Source organism: Terrapene carolina, unplaced genomic scaffold (assembly GCF_002925995.2).
Source record: "Terrapene carolina triunguis isolate 2854851 unplaced genomic scaffold, T_m_triunguis-2.0 Scaffold211, whole genome shotgun sequence".
Lineage (NCBI taxonomy): Eukaryota > Metazoa > Chordata > Testudines > Emydidae > Terrapene > Terrapene triunguis.
In genome coordinates this window covers 23056503-23074932 of record NW_020664562.1, presented here as the reverse complement: position 1 = coordinate 23074932, position 18430 = coordinate 23056503, and the positions used below count along the sequence as shown (strand labels likewise).

The following is an 18430-nucleotide window of genomic DNA, read 5'->3' as shown; positions in this document are numbered from 1 at the left end:
TCTCTTCCTTCAAATACCTTCCCAAAACCCACTTTTCCCACAATTCCTCTAACAATTACCTGATCTCCTGTGCCAAGCTTATTGAGTATCCCTCCCTACATGAACTATTACCAAGATGTATTATTGTGCATACCCTTCCCCATCTCTGCTTGGCCTGCTGTGACCCTGTTCCTTTGTGTCATGTCTTTCTGTGCTTAATAAAGGCCCCGACCATGAAAGCACTCATACATGTAATTTGATGCATTTGAGTAGTCCCACTGATTGAGTTCAATGGGCCTCCTTGTGTGTAAATTTACTCACATATGTATCTGCTTGAGGAGAGGGCCTTCAATTGACAGCTCTGTGAGAAAGGGCTCATGGGTAAAATTTTCAAAAGTGAATCTGTAACTTAGGTGCAGATTTTTAAAGGTACTCAGGCATTGCTGCACTCACGGTTGCAAGGCCTAAGTGACTTAAGAACATTAGTCTCATTTGATTTCAATGGGAGTTGGGTGCCTAAATACCTTTGAGGATCTAGGTCTTAGTGCCTACGTCCCATTGACTTTCAATGAGACGTATGCTCCTAAGCCCCTGTCTCTTAGCTTCTTAAATTTTTAGGGCATTTTTGAAAATCTGCCCCATGTGTAAAGTGCCATGCCCGCCTATCACAATATATATGGATCACTTGATGATTACCTGTTCTGTTCATTCCTTCTTGGGCACCTGGCATTTGCCACCGTCGGAAAACAGGATACTGAGCTAGATGGACATTTGGTCTGACCCAGTATGGCCATTCTTATGTTCTTATACAATGTTGCATAATAATAAAGAGTGAAATTTCCTAACTCTGTTGAACTTCAATGAAAATAACTATAGAGGATCCTCAATACTTTATTAATTTAAAACATTATTCCAATAAATATGTACCAATAAACATAAGACACTCCATAAAATCTAAATAAAGACATTTACAATCCTGCCAACAAAGTAAAAACAGCATATTTTTCCACTGAGGTACACACAGGGTCATTTAAGGCAAATTCAATCAATTACAGGTTCATAATTATTCCTGCCCACCCTCGGCATGGTAGCATTTAAAAATAAAAATAAAAAACCCTAATATACAAACAAGTCTATCAGGAACTTGTCAGCTCCTTCCCAGTTATTTATAATCAAACCCAGAGTGCTGGTGCTGATGGTCATTCTGGACAGAAAGCCCGTGCCTGCTATTTGGTCCTGTTCTTTTCAGTCGGGGCAATCTGTTGTTCTCAGGAGTTCCTAGTTATAAGGCATTACTCTGTGCTTTGGCTTTTCCTGTTGAGTCCTTCATAGGCTTCTCCTTCCCCAACTGATGTAGAGCAAAATCCCAACCTTTTCAGACAAGCAACCCCACTCCTAACACACACACACACACACACACACTCACCCAACCAGGCCTTGTCTATACAGACAGACAGAGAGAGCTGGAAGGACAGGAGACAAGGGCCTGACTCTCTTCTCACACCAGTTTTACAGCAGTGTAAGTCCCGATTTACACCAGTGTAAGTGAGATCAGAACCAAGCCCAAGCTGATTCCTTGGTGCTGAAAGCTGCGAGATATCAGTCCAGCTCCTCCACTACAAGCCCTCCAGACAGAGAATGATCAATAAAGCTATTTAACAGTTAAACTCAACAAAAGCAAGCACTTTTCATAACATTACCTAACAGCTCAGTGTGTTTATCATGTAAACTCTGTTTCCCTGCAAGTTAATTTCAAAAATAAAAAGATGAAGGAATTCATCTTTGCCATGGGTGAAGGACTTTCCAGCTCACCGATATTTTCTAGCTTATCCACACTTGGAGCTTCAGGTTTCAGATGGAAACATTTATTTTCCAGTGTTGTGAGAGAGAAAGCCCAGCCTTTCAGATCCACTTTCAGAGTCCTTCTGGTTGAACTTTCAAAGCTGTGTCCCATCCTATCCTCCCTGAGATCCTTCCCCAAAAAGTAATGCCAGGGTCTGTGCTAACGGGCATGATTCAGGGCCATCAGGGAAGCAAGGGAGTCTCTTTACATAGTGTTGTAGGTGCTTTCTGTATCGCAGCTGGGTCTCATTTCAGACCGTGTTGTGTCTCCCGATGTCTCCTTAAATCCACCTTCCTCTGGAAGCCTTTGCCACATAGATCGCAGCCAAAGGGCTTGAAGCCGGTGTGCTTACGACTATGGGTGATGAGGTTGGAGCTCTGGCTGAAGGCTTTCCCACACACCTGGCACTTGTGGGGCTTCTCACCTACAAGGAGAAGGGGATAAAGAGGGCAGGCCCCATATTAGACAATCAACATAGCATCCAGGCAGATCCAGGACAAACGAGCCATAGTCAATGCGCCCCATGCTTTGAAGGGATTACCACGCTGCAATATTGTCATCTCTAAGTGACCACAGAACAGGGTCACTCTCCCTAGGACAATACTATGGGTGAAATTTTACCCCATTTAAGTTAATGGCAAAACTCCCTTTGATTTCAATGGGGACAGGACTTCAACCTATGTCTCATTTCAGTAATGTATGTTACCAGATTCTGGTCTCGCTTATGCCAGTGTAATTCCAGAGTAAATCCATCAGTTGATTTAGAATCTGGCCAAAGATTTGGCCAATAAAGTCCAATTTAAAAAAAACTGATTATCTTTCTTCTTCTCTTCCCCCATCCCATTTTACTATTTAAATGGTTCAGCTGAACCAAATTTTTCAAATGTATCCACTAAAGTTTAGTTTGTCTCAACTTGAGACAAATTCTAAGTCAGTTTACTCTGAAGTTACACCTGAGTAAATGAGACAACTTTATAATAATAATATTTAAGTTTGTTTTTCACAACCACGTGTGACCTTTTTGAAAGTCAAATACTTTGACAAACAGCACTGATTTTATATATGTATATTCAGATCACTATCATTTTCGATGATTTAAATCCATGATGCTAGCAGTTTGAAAGGGAAGCTTTATTTTTAAAGATCCCTGAGAAAACCTGCTGCCTCTTTCAACAACATTCTTTGAAAAATGCTTTCCTTGAGTAATTTATCTGCAGTGTATTAATTTCCATATTCATTATCACCAACAATGAAACTTGAGAACTATGCACCTCTCCTCCCATTATATGCCAGACTGCAACCATTTGATTGGAAAGTCCGGGTGGAAGCCCAATAGATAGATAATCTCTGAGTAAATATTTAGACTGAGAGTTGGACCCTGGGCCCTTGAGTTTAGTGTTTAATCTAGAGGAGGAGGCTGCTGCTGCTGCTATTGTAAAGTGGCAGGCTATGCAGATGGAGATGCAGCAGTCAGATTCACCTGTCATTTTCCAAGGGCCATAGCTCTAAATCAAGGCCATATGAATATACTGCTCTACAAATCATCTTACAGAGAAGCCCTTCTGAATAACCACAGGGAGGATCCTATTAAAGCAACACTGATTGGACAGTGAGGATTTCAGGTATTAAACAGAGGCTGTTCATGAAACCAAGTTCAAATTTCCCTTCTTTGCACCATTGCTCCGCTTGGGTTTCCACAATTTGAGCTACCCCGGTAGGGCAAGGGCCCGGCAGAGGGAGCTGCATGCACTGGTCTGGCTGAAGATGAATGGATTGGTGGGAGGAGAAAATCTACTTTTCAGAATCTATTCTAATGAATAGGGGCTGAACGCCAGCTGCTGCAGGGCTGACCTGTGTGAATGAAAGTGTGTTTCTTCATGTCAGATTTCTGGTGGAACCGTTTCCCACAGTACTGACACGGGTAGGGCCGGGTGTCCGAGTGAATGAGCAGGTGGGTGGACAGGGTGGAAGATCTCTTAAAGCTCTTGCCGCAGATCTTACAATCAAAGCTGCGTTCCTGCAGAGAGAGGAAAGACACACACCCCGTTATGCCACTCCCAAGATCTCTTCGCAATGCAGTTAGCCTGCCAGTGCATTAACAAACACCCCATCCCAGGAACCACATCCTCCTCCCCAGTACCCACTAGGCCCAGTGGAGGCACTAACCTTGGCATTACTGCCCCACTTGGTAAAACACATCCCTGATTCACAGTCAGATAAATTCACCTTCCTCCCAATTCTATGCACCACTCAGTCCTAGTAATGTAATGGAACGGCTCTTCCAGACCAAGGGACTGTGTGGGACTAGCTACTTTGGTGCCCCAGACTTTGCACTACATATGTGCACATTCCAGGGGGCTCCAATGGAGAAGCCATAAGACTTCGCTGAGCAGCCTGATGGCCACAATACAGCACAGTGGGGCATTTGGTTAATGACATTGCAAGGTACAGGACCCCACCTGACATCTTAACAGTGCTGAGGACCGTGGGAAAGTGAGGCATTGAGGGGAACTTTTGGATTGGGTTGAATTCTGTTGGGCAGTTATTGTTTGCTGCTAGCTTAACTTTTCATCAACATTCAGGTCAAAGGTGCCTAGGGCTTTAAGATCAGAACCTTTCTGGTTGTTAATATTTCTATAAATCAAAATACATACACTGGAACCACCACTACCTCTCCCTCCACTCAACTTCCCGTCAGATCTTTAGACGCCCCATCACGCACTCCTCTCCTCCTTTCACCTATGCTCCCTCTGTAGACACCCCATCGCAAAATCCTCTCTTCCTTCAAGTATCAGGGGGTAGCTGTGCTAGTCTGTATCTACAAAAACAACAAGGAGTCTGGTGGCACCTTAAAGACTAACAGATTTATTTGGGCATAAGCTTTCGTGGGTAAAAACCTCACCTCTGCATCTGAAGAAGTGAGGTTTTTATCCACGAAAGCTTATGCCCAAATAAATCTGTTAGTCTTTAAGGTGCCACCAGACTCCTTGTTGTTCTCTTCCTTCAGTGCTTCTTCCCCTACCACACACTCCTCTCTTCTCCCAGCACTCACTCTCCTCCTCCAAGGCCATGTTATGCTTTTCAGACACGTCTGCTTTAAGTCTGTATTTGGCAGGCAGCATTTGCTTGTTGTGCTCGGCCCCAAATGCTTCCTCCTCAGGGTTTGAATACACTGAATTGCTCTTTTTTCCACTGTTTAACTGGCGATATTTCCCTTCCTCAGACGCCTTGCAGTCGCACACTCATTCACTTGCAAATAAAACAGCAAACAAGTCTCTCTGTAACTCTGTCCTCCTGAAGCTGACTTTGGGAGGGAAGATTTGCCAGGCCAAGTGAGTGGGTGAAGGGAAAATATGGTACAATATCAGCAGGTGGAAAAAGTTACAAATCCTCCTACCAAAATTAACGACCATATTCTTCTTGTGTGTGACTCAGATCACGTTGAGATGGGTGAAGTCTGCTCGCTACACATGATTGGGTATTCAGGTGTTCCCTGCACACACACACACACACACACACACACTAACTAAAAAGGAGGGCAGATTCACTCCTTTTGGGGCAGGGCTGCCCAGAGGGGGGGGGCAAGTGGGGCAATTTGCCCCAGGCCCCGGGCCCCACAGGGGCCCCCATGAGAATATAGTATTCTATAGTATTGCAACTTTTTTTTATGGAAGGGGCCCCCGAAATTGCTTTGCCCCAGGCCCCCTGAATCCTCTGGGTGGCCCTATTTTGGGGGAGAGCTGGAGGGTGGAGACAATGAGTTTCTTTAACTGCTACAAAAGTCCACCATCCTGCTGCAAGGTCCTGACTTTGGGTGAGAGTGAGACACAAATTCATGACATGAACAGTTGTTTTATTTGTAAAGTACCATAGGTGTCCATAGCTCATTACAGACAAACACGGGGCCTGGGAAGTGTGGAGGAAGTTTTGTTAATTTCATTCTCAGTGTTTATAGTGCCTGGATCCCAGATGCCTACCTGTCACCATGTTCTCCTCATTCAATAGCCCACCTGCCACTGTGCCCCCATCAGCCTCAGCACTCTCCTTCCTCTGAAAGACACTATGCCTCTCTGACCCCCTCACCCTGAGTGCTTTCCTGCACCATGGCCCGCTCACCCTAAGTGCCATCTACCACCATTCAGTTGCCTCAGCTGCCTCTTTGGTTCTGTACCCACGGCCCTGGCTACCTGCCTTAGCACTGCATGCCCCCACCAATGTGCCTGCCCTGCTCTTACCTGGGAGTGCACAGTCTTGTGCTGCTCCAGGCTGACCGCATGGCCGAAGGTCTTGCCACACATGTCACAGGCAAAGGGTCTGGTGCCGCTGTGCGAGCGGCGTACATGCACCTCCAGGCCATGTGGGGTGGAGAAGACCTGAAGGGAGAGAGCACACAGGGGTCAGGCAGGCTAGCATGGGGAGGCAGGGGCTCGGATAGGACCGGAGTGGGGGAGGTCGGTTCCTACCTTGCTGCACTTGACGCACTTGTAGGAGCCAGTGCTGATCAGCAGTGGGCGGCACAGAAGCTCTGACTCCACCTTGATCCCACCTGGGCCTTTCTCCTGCTGCAGTCCAGGCTGGGCCTCTGCATAGAGGCCGGGTGTTGCTGCTGATGGCCGCTCGAAGAGTCCCAGCCCAGGGGAGCTGAAGTCACTGTAAAGTCTCAGTGCTGAGCCACAGTCTGTACCAAAGAGGGCAGACTCCGAGCTCCGCTCACAGAAGAGCCCCAGGGCTGAGCTACGCTCCAACGTTGGGCAGGGCCTGTAGTTCTGCACCAAATGCCTCAGCTCAGAGCTGCCCAGGGTGCTCCATGCATATGGCTTGAAGGGCACTGAGAATGGGGGCGCCTCATCCAGGGAGGGGCAGACAGAACGCTCAGATGCTGTGGAAACACAAGGGGAGGGAGCGATTAGTAGGGTTCATAGCCACCACCCATTGGGCACAAAGCAGCACCTCAGAAGCCCAACACAGGTTCCAAAGCCAGAAACCTATCAGTGCTGCACACTCGCTCACATGAGGGCTGCCTCTAACCTCTCACAAGGGGCGGGAGGGGGCTGTTAGCCTGCATAGCGCACTATAGGCTTAATGCATTCATTGCTCCACTCTGCACAGGCTGCCAAAGCCAGCTTTTCAAAAATGGCCACTCATTTGGGGTGTCTCAGTTTTTGGGTGGCCCACTTGGAAACTTTGGCTTGATTTTCACAGATGTTGCTCACCTGCATCTCCCTTTGACTTTGACTGGAGTTTTGGGTACTCAGCACCAATGAAAAACATACCCAATATGTGTCTCAGACTGGGCACCTAAAATTAATGGCTACATTTGAAAATTTGGGCCTAAATGACTAGGCAGTAATGTAAAGCACACATAATAAATAAATAAATAATAAGCCTAGCTCTTATATAACACTTTTCATATTCTCCTACACATACCATTATGGACATGCCAGTAGCAGCTCCCTAGTTAAAGGTGTGTTACGTTTTACACTTTTAGCAGAACTGAAATCCTTCTGTTTCCCAATTTAATGTCTGAATTAGTCTCCAGATTTGGCACCATAAGTCTTTAGAGGACAGTTGAATTGTCTCTGTAATGTTCCTCACTTTTGCAGAGGAAACATTTTAAAATGGTCTCTTGCTGAAATGGAGATGTGTAATGCTCACATTTCTCTGGGTTCCTTTAGTAAAACAAGCATGGGCTCCACAAACTCTGAACTTCGCAAACTCCAGCCCTGACAAATATTATGAAAACCGTACGCATAAGCCACATTTAAAATTAAAGACACAAAAGAGAGTGATTGCCCTTCTTGGTCATAACCTACATGAACTGCACCACAACAGACTGCTGGAGGCTCAGATCCATCACTTCTGTTTTGCCAACAAAACGAAAACAAACATGTTCGAGTTGTTTTGGGTTTTGTGCTTTGCCAAAATTTCCCAGCCAGCTCTAACCTGAGCCAGCAGTTCTGGTCATACCCCTGGTGAGGGAGATGGGCAGCAGGGATATAGAAATGGGCTCTGGGAAAGAGCTTGAGCTCCAGAGGGCCATGAGGATTGAGCAGGGAGAGCCAAGTTTGGAGGACATGGCTGGTCAAGTGGGACTTTTGAGAAACAGGGGGGTTACCAGAGATGTGCCAGGAGATGGGGAGGAAATAGGCTTGGGGCATGTGGCTCAGAGCTAGGACATGAGACATGAAGAGATGGAACCCAACTGTCTCAGCCCTGACACATTGGACCTTAAAGGGCTCCCTGAGTACTACTGCCTTGGCTCCCCACCGCACCAGCCAGCAGCACAGGGGGAGTCGAGTGTCTCTGTGCTGAGGCATCTGTGTATCAAGGGCTCTCCACAGCATAGCTACACTATGGACTAGGAAGAAGAGGCAACAGTGGAGAGTATTTAATTCACTCTTCACATGCTGATGCCTCCACATAAAGCCATTGGGCTTCATCACCTCAGGCTGCCTGAACAACCCCACCTCTCCCTCAGCCAAACACCTCTTCCTGCAAACTCCCACTTTTATATCCACAATTACTCCCCTGGCTCCTCACATCCCCAGTCAATTCCTGGCTTCCAGAGGCAGCCTCACACCCTCTCAAAAACCCCTTGACACACCAAGATGAGGGTAAAGATATGTGGCTATGTATGCTGTAAAGGAGGGAGTTGAGATGGAAAAGGAAACTGATGAGTGGAGATAGAGCGCTGAATGACTTGGCTCTTATTTCCTTGCTTTATGTTGGTGGGATATGCAGTCTAGAAACCTCACATCAAAATAAGGAAGATTTTTGTGTGGGAATACCCACACATAACACACACACTCACTCATACAAAATGGGTCTGTAATGCTGACATGATGGTGAACACGGTTTGTCCTGCTCTGCACTGACTGCAAAGCTGTGGTGAGCAGCATGTCAGCTTTCTCGGTTCTTCACAACCAGTGTCACAGTGTTGTCACCTATTGCAATTTGATCACAAGTCTCAAGAGTATTTGCTGGTTCTCTTAAAGCCCCAGCTTCCGGAAGGATGTGATTTCATCAGCATTTCAGCTTTCTTTCTGTTATTAAAGTAATTTTCAGACATTCATGGTTGGGGTGGAAAGCTTGAAAACATGACCCTTCAATGCTCCAGCACAAGAAGGCAAATCAAAATACCGCCAGGGCCTTATTTTTAAAATCTCATGATTTTTAAGACAGTCTCTTTATTTTTAGGGGTGGGGGAAGGGGATGACTTATGATTTTGACCCCTTGGAGTAGGCAATAGGGATGTGGTAACATTGGGTAGTGAAGACCAGTCCTGTAGAGTCCCACCCACATAGATACACACCCTTCCTATGAGTGCGGGTGGCAGGGCAGAGCACCCCACACACTGGGCACACCCTCACTAAGGACTGGATGGAGTCACAGAGGCACAGCCTTGAGGTGGGGCGGGATGACACTGCTCCTCTGCCCCAGAACGCTTCCCAGCACCAAGGGCAGTGCAAACTGCTCCCTTCCCTATCCCAGTGCCTGGGCAGAATCATATCCTGCCTTCCCTCCACCCCCCTGCTCCCTAGCCCGTTTAGGCTCCCCCAGGAGCACAGGTGCTGCAATTTTGCCCGGGCTTTACATAGTTCATGCAAGGGAGGCGAAGAGCCCATCCCCCATAAGGGCTAGTGGGACTTAAGCCCTAAATGACTGAACTAATAAATGAATAGGCAGCATTCTACGTACACAAAGATACACACACAAACACACACCCCTATCTCTCTGCCTTCCTAGCTAGAGTCTTATACCTGGGAAAGGTATCATGCAAATTCAATAGCAATGATATATTTAATAGTATATATTAATATGATTTAAATTAATCAGTTATAGACTATGAATATGTATGGCCAGGTGTTATTACATACATACATATAAAGAGAGCTTATAGGTATAAGGTATTTATATACAGCAGTAATTTGCATAAATACGGTAGATGTATGGTATTTATAAATATTATTAGTAATACTATAAATAAATCTACTCTATGCAAATTACTATGGCATAAATACAATATTCAGATTTAATTTTGCACACTAATGAAATGTGAATACATATATTCGTTTTGCAGATCACATGGAATATGAACATGAATCATATTCTATTCCACTATAGGCACATAGCATATGTATTCTATAGCGTTTGTGTCTATATGCACACTCTCACTGCCTCTGCCCTATATGAATTTAATTTAGAAAAGCTGTTTCTCTCTTTTCTTTCTTGTCAAGCACAGCAACGATCTTTCCACAGAAGAATAAATCTCGCCGTGAAAAATCAAATATTGCATCAATACATCCCCGCGACCTAATTAGACCGTCATTTGTCTTAAAAATTTCTGAGACAGAGAAGTTGGCGAGGGAATGGGCGGGAGGGGGGGCGGACTGGGGAGAAAGAATTGGTGGGAGGAAGCTTGCTCTCCTGACACCGCTTTCAGGCTTGCCAGGCAGCTCGTACCTGACTCTGTATTGATGCCAATCTGGATGGAGTATTCAGTGTAACGATTTCAGCAGCATGATTAGGGGCCACGCCTAGCGGGTCGGATCAGTGGATGCCAGGGACACCTGCAATCCCCACTTCACTCCTGGGATATGTTCGTTAAGAATTTAACGGGGACAGATCCCTCCAGTATTGATGCCCCCATCGCATAATCCGTTTCAGCTATAAAATATTATTTCATTTTGTTAAGACACTCGCTCGGAACGCACCTTCCTCGACGCACTCACAGTAAATGAAGCGCTTTAGGCAAGTGAATTTTAGGAGGGGAAAAATAATCGTGAAAAAAAACTAGGCGCAGATCTAGTGAAGACTGTCTCTCCAGTGGTCTGTGTCCACATGTTTACAGACACAAGATGGGTGAGATAATAGGTTTTGTTGGCGAAAGAGACAAGCTTTCGAGCGTACACAGAGCTCTTCTTCAGGGCTGTGTAAGCTGGACAGCTTGTCTCGCTCACCAGCAGAAGTGGGTCCAATAAAAGATTCCACCTCATCCACCTTGTGCCTCTAATATCTGGACCTGGGACCAAAATGGCTACAACAAGGCTCCATATATGTACACACTGCGGCAGGGGCGCGATCTACGGGTCCCTCTCCAGAAGCCATTAGTATGGGGGGAGAGGGGGAGGATTTAGTGTTAATTATATTGTTATTATTAATTAGAATGCAGATAACTAAGCAAACCAGATCAAATTGCATCCCCACATTTTGTCGTGTGTACAATTTTATTTGCCTTGACTCAAACCCTGGGGGCTTTTAAAATGTAGAGCTGCTCCCCTATTAGATACAGACGTGGCTATGCAGTGACATTACAGGGACAAAGTAGGAATGAAAATCAGGAAGAGGTTTTTGTTTGTCTGCGGGGGTTTCTTGATCTTGTAAAGCTGAGACAATTTTTTACCTTTCCAGCGACAGAAATTGTTGCTTTTTGCACCGAGTTTATGCACGCACACACTTTGTCTTTTTTCAGCTGCAGCTTTTTAACGGAGGCAATAAAAAGCTTTGTTATTTTTGTTATAAAACGACACGATTGTATTTTTAAATGAGATAGTATTCAAGCCAAAGTCAGGTCTGCATCTTCTCCCACTGCTCCGGCCACATCAAAGGTACAACCAGGGAGCTAGAGACAGAGCTGTAGCTATAAGTGTGAGCTTCCTGGATTTGGGGTGTTTAAATCTGACCGTCATTATTTTCATCTGTTTTTCAGGAATGCATTTTTAGAAAAGAAAAAAAATCCCTTTTTAGACAAGAAACAAGAAATAACTTGAATGGGAGTTAGGAAAGTATCTAACAGATAATGCACACACACACACACACTTATATTTACTATAGGTGTATAGATAGCCGTGTATCTACATTTACTAGTTTTCATAACACGTATCCCCTAGCGCAGTCCGATCTATCATATAAGAAAACTCAGAGACACTGTAGCAGCCTATTATATTTAGACACCAACAAAACTAATTTTATACTCCTGTGATTTGCATTCTTCAATATTTCAAGGCTCTTCAGTCAAATTATTCTTTTATATTCACTCGTGTCCATGCTCAATCCGGGCTAGATCCTGCTCTGTATGAAGCCAACAGGAATGTTGCCCTCCGTGAACTAAAATACCTCTGGATGCATGTTTAAAACTGGAGTAAGATGCACAGGGAAGCTCATTTCTAACCCAAAGCAATGTACAGGGGTTGTCGGGATTCAGTGTAACACACAGTGGAGGCTTTCTTCTTAACAGCTACACGAACATTGGTAAAACAACCGACAGCTGCTGCGTTTGCATTCGTGCTGGTCGGTGCTGACCGGGAGTGTATCAGCCAGGAACCCCCATCACTCTCCAGCCCAGCCGATTTCCGTGGGCTGGGACGGCGCCCGACGGCCGGCTCCCTGAGAAGAGGCTGGAGAGGAAGACAGACCCTTCCCCTGGGCTGCCAGTCGCGCCCCCTCCCAGTCAGAGACCCCAGCCCGCAGGCGGTGCCGGCTCCGGGCCCTACCTGGCGAGACGGATGGGGACGGGGGTCTCCAGAAGTCCTCGAACTCCGACGCTCTGTCGCAGACGCTGCCCTCGCAGCTGGGAGCCGAGTCGGAAGCGCCATCGACGGCCTCGCTCAGGTGGGATTCCGGGGAGGAGCGGCCCCGGGGGGGCTCCGGGTCCCGGAGGCCGGAGCTGCACAGACCCGTCTCTCCCGGGATCTTACTGTCTGCGGGGGACAGAGGCGAGAAGGGCCCTTACCCCGGGGCAGGTGGGGAGAGCAGGACCCCTCAGCCCGGCCCCTGCCTCCTCGCCAGGGCAGCGTCCCCCTGCGGGCAGCCTCGCAGCCTCGCCGGGGCCCCAGCAGCGCCCCTGCCCCAGCACCCGGCAGCGTCTCCCTCTGTCCCCGCCGCTTCCCCAGCTCAGCCCCGGCCCGCTGCTTCTCGGGGAGACCCGCAGACGCGGCCCTTGCCAGGGCTGGGCTCGGGCCGGCTGCCCAGGGGTCCCCATTCAAACACTAGCCGAGGGCAGCGGGGTCCTCGGGGCGGCAGGGGGCAGCCCCCTGGACTGCAGCTCCGGCTGCCGCTTGCCAGGCGCTGAACTCCCCCAGTACTGGGCGGGTACCTGGCAAGGGGCAGGCACGGGGCAGAGACCTGGTCGCTGGGATCCCCTGACCCTTGGGCCGCATCTCCCCACCCCGCCTCCTCCAGTGCCCCATTGCTACAAGCCCCCGTCCCCCCCCCCCCCCCCCCACACACCGGGGCCGCGTGCCTTTGCCCCGCGAGCTCCCCCGAGCCCCCAGCCCGCCCTCCCAGGGCTCTGTGGTTGCCTGCAATGAACTGGCACAGCCCCCTTGGCGCAGGTCAGGCTCTGATCCCCCACCTCCATCTGTACCGCTCCAAGCCGTGCCCGGAGCTGCAGTGCCGCGGTCTCCGACCGCAGGTGCCCGCCCTACCTGCACAGATCTGGGCCAGCACGCTCTCCAGGCGCAGGCTGTAGTCCTCGTCCGGAGAGCGGGGCTGGTGGTAGCTGTGCGCCTTCTTACTCTTCACCAGGAAAGACCTGGGCATGGTGAGGCTGCTCCTGCAAGGCGAGGCGCCTGTCACTCTCCGCGACTGTGTCCGCGCCCCGGACACCCCAAACCACTAGCGGCGCCACCCGTGAATCGCCTTAAATCCCCAGCCTTGGCTGTGCTCTGCGGAGAGATTTGACAAGCCATTGGTTAGGGATCTCCGGGGGGACTGGGAATCGGGACAGGGCGGGGAGGGGCGAGGGGACGGGGCAGGGGAGGAGCATGCGTACAGGACGCTCCGTTCACCAGGTGGCATTCAGACAGGTGGTTTCAAAACAACGCATCTCCAGACGCATCAGCCCCAAACGGGGCTATCGGCTGGGGGGGGGAGGGGGCTGTTCGTTTCTTAGGTGTCTCCAACCAGTTCGGAAATCAAACCCGCAGCGCTGCGAAGGAGCGACACTGCTCGCTCACTCTGTTGTTACTCAAACGCTCCCCCCCATCTGTCATCAGGAAGGTGGGCTGGTGGGAGAGGGGCTGCTTGCAGCTTGTTGAGCAACAGGCATCCAACAGACGGGGAGAAATAACACGCTAGTCTCCTTTTGCACCATCCTCACCTTGGAGAGCTCACACGGGAGCAATCTACCCAGGCAGTGCAAACGAGGCGGATCATTTAGTGTGCCAATTTACCGAGGTTAAACTGAGCCCATTCGTCACTCACACAATCCTAGCAAAAGACTGAAAGGCCCCACAAATATCACTGTGCTCTCATTCCCCCCTGAGACTGCTAATAACAACAAGTAGCTGGACAAACTGATTTCTAACCCAACTTTTGTGAGATGTCTGAGTTACAATAGCTTAATGTGTTTATAATTTGCATGGCTGTAAACATTTTAAAAGCTCATCAGCGGCGATATTGTGCCCAGGAACAATATGGGTTATTTGCAGGCTCTTCCCTCTAAGAGACTCTCAAGCAATAGCTTGTATCGGATTGATTTTGTGGGAGGTAAATTGCAAACAGAAAATAGCGGTGTCTTGCTCTGTTCTGCTGCGCTTCAGTACAAGGAGGGTCCTGGATACTGAGTACCGGGAGAAGGGAAAGTTTATTCAAGCACATCAGGAAAGAAATGCCAGCTACGCGCCTGCTGTCTGCTGCTGCTGGAAAGTAAGGAGAGCAGCAGCCTTCAACCTGCTGTCTGATCTCTGGATAATTTAGTGAGATCACCAATGTTCATTTACCCCTCCCCCTACTCAGTTAACAATCCCCGCCAGACACGATTCTGTGTGGACGGTCTCTTCATATTTGCATTAGATCAAAGAGCTAAAAACCAGCAGCGAAGCGTAGCCGCCTCGGAGACAACACACTTTCTGAAACGATGTAACAATTGCATGTCATCTGGACATGTATGAATGACACCGTATTTCTGTCCCAGAGACTGTCTGCTAAAAGGGTTTCGGCGACATCAGTGTAAATGAGATTAATTTGCTTAGAGGGAGGGAGTATAATTAAATCTACAAACTAAATCCAAAATCGGAGAGTTATCCAGGTTGGAGTACTGTGGTACATCCCGGTCCTAGTTCAAATATCCGCTGTTGAATAAACTTTAAAAAAATATAAAATTGTAAAAACATTTTAACTGTAACATGGAAAACCGAGATCTCTCCACACACTTGGATCGAAAAGAAACCTGGGGGAGAAAATCTGTTTACAGGTTTCCTTTGGGGTCTCCGGGGCCAGGGGTTTAACGAACAGGCGGGTGTCCTATTCAGATCAGCTCCGACACATGGAGCCTCAGAGCTGGGCTGACAACACCTGTACTACTCGGCATTTTGCAAAAGAGAAATACCCCATGTCTGAGCTCTCATGCGCGTTTGTTCTCCGCCAGTGCCGGCTCGCCAGTCCTGGGGTAAGGTAAGGAGCCAGCCTGCGCTTTCTATGAGGAAAGAAAGGAAGACGCTGGATCTTGTCCACGCACGGCATTGAATTTAAGCTGGGTTTGTTTTTCCGCTAATGGCTCCAGTTTGTTATGAACAGCTAAAAGAGGTCCTGTCTGATTTCATTTACCCTGGTAGGGCCGGGCCCAGAGGGGAACCAATCAATTGCTGCATATACATTTTTTCGGCTGGCAGCTCTGTAATTTACAATACCAGCAATCAATCGATTGCCTTTCATTGCTCACGCAGGTGTTTTAATATTTATTCCGCCTCGTTTATTTTTTTGCCATCGAAAAGATGTAAACAAATATAGTAAATGTTATTCAGTGGGATCATTTTTAATCCCCTGTACATTAAAATAGAGGTTCTCTTGGCAGGATCGCCCGAAAAGCAGTTGTTCTCTTCGCTACACTGTTTTCAGATCGTTCTGTTTGCTAGAAACTGGTGGGAGAGTTTCTCCCCTGTTCCACCTGTTCCTTAATTCATCCTTGAGAAGGAGGCACTGTTAACTGTGAAAGGAAGGGGGTAAAAATCAAAGTGGCTTGATAAATTTGTTGACATATTTATCATGAGCCACAGGAGCCTGCCCTCTATTGATTCACTAACACCGCAGCCTAGGGGGCCTCAAAAAGATTTCAAACACTTTAAAAATCTCAACTTCTTTTTTTTCCCCTCCAAAAGCCTGGGCACGTCTGTGCGATGGGAGCACACCCCAGCTTCGCTCCTTGCGTGCGCTCCAACACGTGTGCGCGCGCAGGGCTGTCCACACTGCCCTTCTTGTCTTTCCATGCACTCCTTCCACACACCGTTGGAAAGGAAAGTTACTTCGTTGCCTGATTCCAGTTTGTTAGAGTAAGTCGCTGCTTTCTCTGAACAAGACAAATCGGTTTCCTTATCTCAGTTCTGGCTGCTGCTTAAATCTGCGCTCCCTCCTGAAAGCCAAGGCCAAATTTTCGGAGATGGCAGATAATCCCAGCCAGTAAATGTGGGAACACGGTTTCCCAAACCCACCTGGCATTATCCGACCCACCCGTAAGGAAGTGAAACATATGGCAGGAACTCGGGGAGCGTTTAACCAACTGTTCTAGTCCCTCTGCGCCAGGAAATCAAAGCGAGACCCACATTCCCCAGTGATGCTGGCGCTCGGGCTTTTCGGACACATGGATGTCAGACTCCGAGCCTGTCCCGGGGTCAGTCAGTGATGCGTCGAGGGCGCAGGCCTCGCTTTCCAGCAGCCTGTTACATTTCGGCCTCAGTTTTATCTTTGGGCAATTCGTGGTTATTATTCGCCACGTGCTTTCGTTTCATTTTCTCTCCCCGCTCCCAGTCGCCGGGCTGTTATTAACTGTTCTCCTCGCTGCATAGAAAGAGGGAGGGAGGCAGCGAGCTGCTCCACCCGCACAGCTGGGCACTCTCAGCCCTTCGCAGGAGGGCCGGGCAAAGCCAATTCCGTTTCCCTGCAGTGCCCGGGGCGCACTGCGCTCCAGACGGCTGCTGGAGAGGAACCGAAGGGGAGTCCGTTTTCCTAGCAGAGCTGCCCTCTGCCACCACGGGGGAGACGTGTGTCTAACCTCCCCACCCCTTCGGGGCTCGGGGCAGGGCCGTCTCCCAGGGGCTGAGCAAAGAGCAGCGCTGGTAGGTTTGTCCTTTGCTCTCAGTGAGACCCGCGGGCCAAGGGGGACAGGACATTTCCCCCAGTCGGCCAGGGGCGCAAGGCAAGAAAAGGAAAGTTGCTTACCATTTGGAAGCGTGGCTGCAGACAGCTTTGTGCCACACAGGCTGCTAGTTTAGGTGACTTTAAATTTAGCCTCCCTTAAGGAGAGCTGGTGTTTGACTTTGCCCTTTTTTTTCTCAACTCCTTCTGAGCTCAGCCCCCAAAACCACAAATTCCACTTCCTGAGCGTTAGGAGCTTCTGCAACAAAAAATGCGTTTAAAAACCTATCAAATCAACACCGGGTTTTCTCTCTCTCTCTCTTTTTCTCTCTCTCTCTTTTCCTTAAATGAAAAGGTCTTACCGTATTCAGCTTGGCAGGGTTCGCCGGGGTGACATCCAAGTGTCATTCTGCAATAGGGCGTTTCATTTCACTCGGGGTTCTGCTCTAGAAATTACACACAGCGAGCTGAACTATTCTTGGATCCTCTTCAACTTCCGCAACGAGAACAGGTCACAGATTCAAAACACAGATTGACTCAAAAAAGGGGGGCGGGGGCTGGGGACTGTGCTCGGAGGAGCTGACACAAAACTTTCAGGGAAATTCAAACCTCTCAGCTCAGCCCCCCCTGCGGTCCTAGGAGGGCTGAACAACCCCCACGGGGCAGTCTAGACGGGGGTTGTATTATGGATCGGGTTTAAGGCAGAGCATTGTACAAAGGAGCCCTTCCCTAGCCTAGAATTAACTTGTTGTGGAAACTCTTTTGGGATAAATACACCCAGCGTCGCTGAAAATACCGTGACACCCAAACCTAGAGGTTTGCTCATTTCCCTTTGGATTTAGGTAATGGTTAAATATGGAAGAGGTAGGCGAGATTCTCTCTCCCCCCCTTTGCACAGAGGTTATTGTAGCTACAGAGTGATTCAAACACCGCAGGCAAGAGACACACACTCGGGAAACGACTGCCTTAGAGCAGCCTTCCTTACCTAATTTCCGGTGGTCAGTTTGCTAAATTAGAAAGGATCTGTGAGAAAGGCGCTTGCTGCACGCAGCGTGCAGACCTGAAGTCACCAGAGCTAGTGGGGAAGGGGCGGAGGAAAGAACAGCTCGGCGGGTGCACCGTTATTATCCAATTTAGCAGCGCTTTACTTACTTCGTGCATGAAAAACGTCCTTTAAAATTAGAGAGGGGCTCAAACCACTGCCTTCGCCGCTGCAGTTCCCCTGCCCCGCTCCCCAAAGTTTGCGGGTGCTCCGATCTGGGCTTTTGGCTCCTCTCACTATAAAAGAGAAGGGACAATTGATTGACACAGTTCTCATTCTGAGCTAGTCTTGAATTCTGACACATCCCAGCGCCCTAAATCCGGGCTTCTAAGATCCCGGCATTTGATCTGGCCCTTCTGAGGTACACGATTTCTTTTGCCATGCACCACAGGCAGAGTAAATGCACACCCTGGAGGGGAAAGGCTAGTTTGCTGCGGGCTTTGCAAATGGAGAGCTCAGATCTCCAACCTGCACAGAGACTTGGGGGCACCCCA

The 18430-nt window shown here is 48.5% G+C and overlaps 1 protein-coding gene across 1 annotated transcript; it reads right to left on the bottom strand.

Moving 5' to 3' along the window:
* Positions 1-2067: 2067 nt before the first annotated feature.
* Positions 2068-13363, bottom strand: LOC113407466 (zinc finger protein Gfi-1-like). The gene is made up of 6 exons (XM_026656028.1): positions 13269-13363; positions 12316-12518; positions 6286-6701; positions 6058-6195; positions 3674-3839; positions 2068-2246 (listed from the first exon to the last, which is right to left on the bottom strand). The coding sequence occupies exons 1-6, from the start codon at positions 13361-13363 to the stop codon at positions 2068-2070; spliced, it is 1197 nt and encodes a 398-aa protein (XP_026511813.1).
* Between the last annotated feature and the right edge of the window lie 5067 nt (positions 13364-18430).

Excerpts from the sequence above, each read along its gene's own strand:
- LOC113407466 (XM_026656028.1), bottom strand. The coding sequence starts at position 13,363 with ATGCCCAGGTCTTTCCTGGTGAAGAGTAAGAAGGCGCACAGCTACCAC. Across the intron at positions 12,519-13,268 it reads AGCCTGCGCCTGGAGAGCGT|TAAGATCCCGGGAGAGACGG; the intron begins GCTGGCCCAGAT and ends CCCCGCAGACAG. Across the intron at positions 2,247-3,673 it reads ACACACTTTCATTCACACAG|GTGAGAAGCCCCACAAGTGC; the intron begins GTCAGCCCTGCA and ends TTCTCCTTGTAG.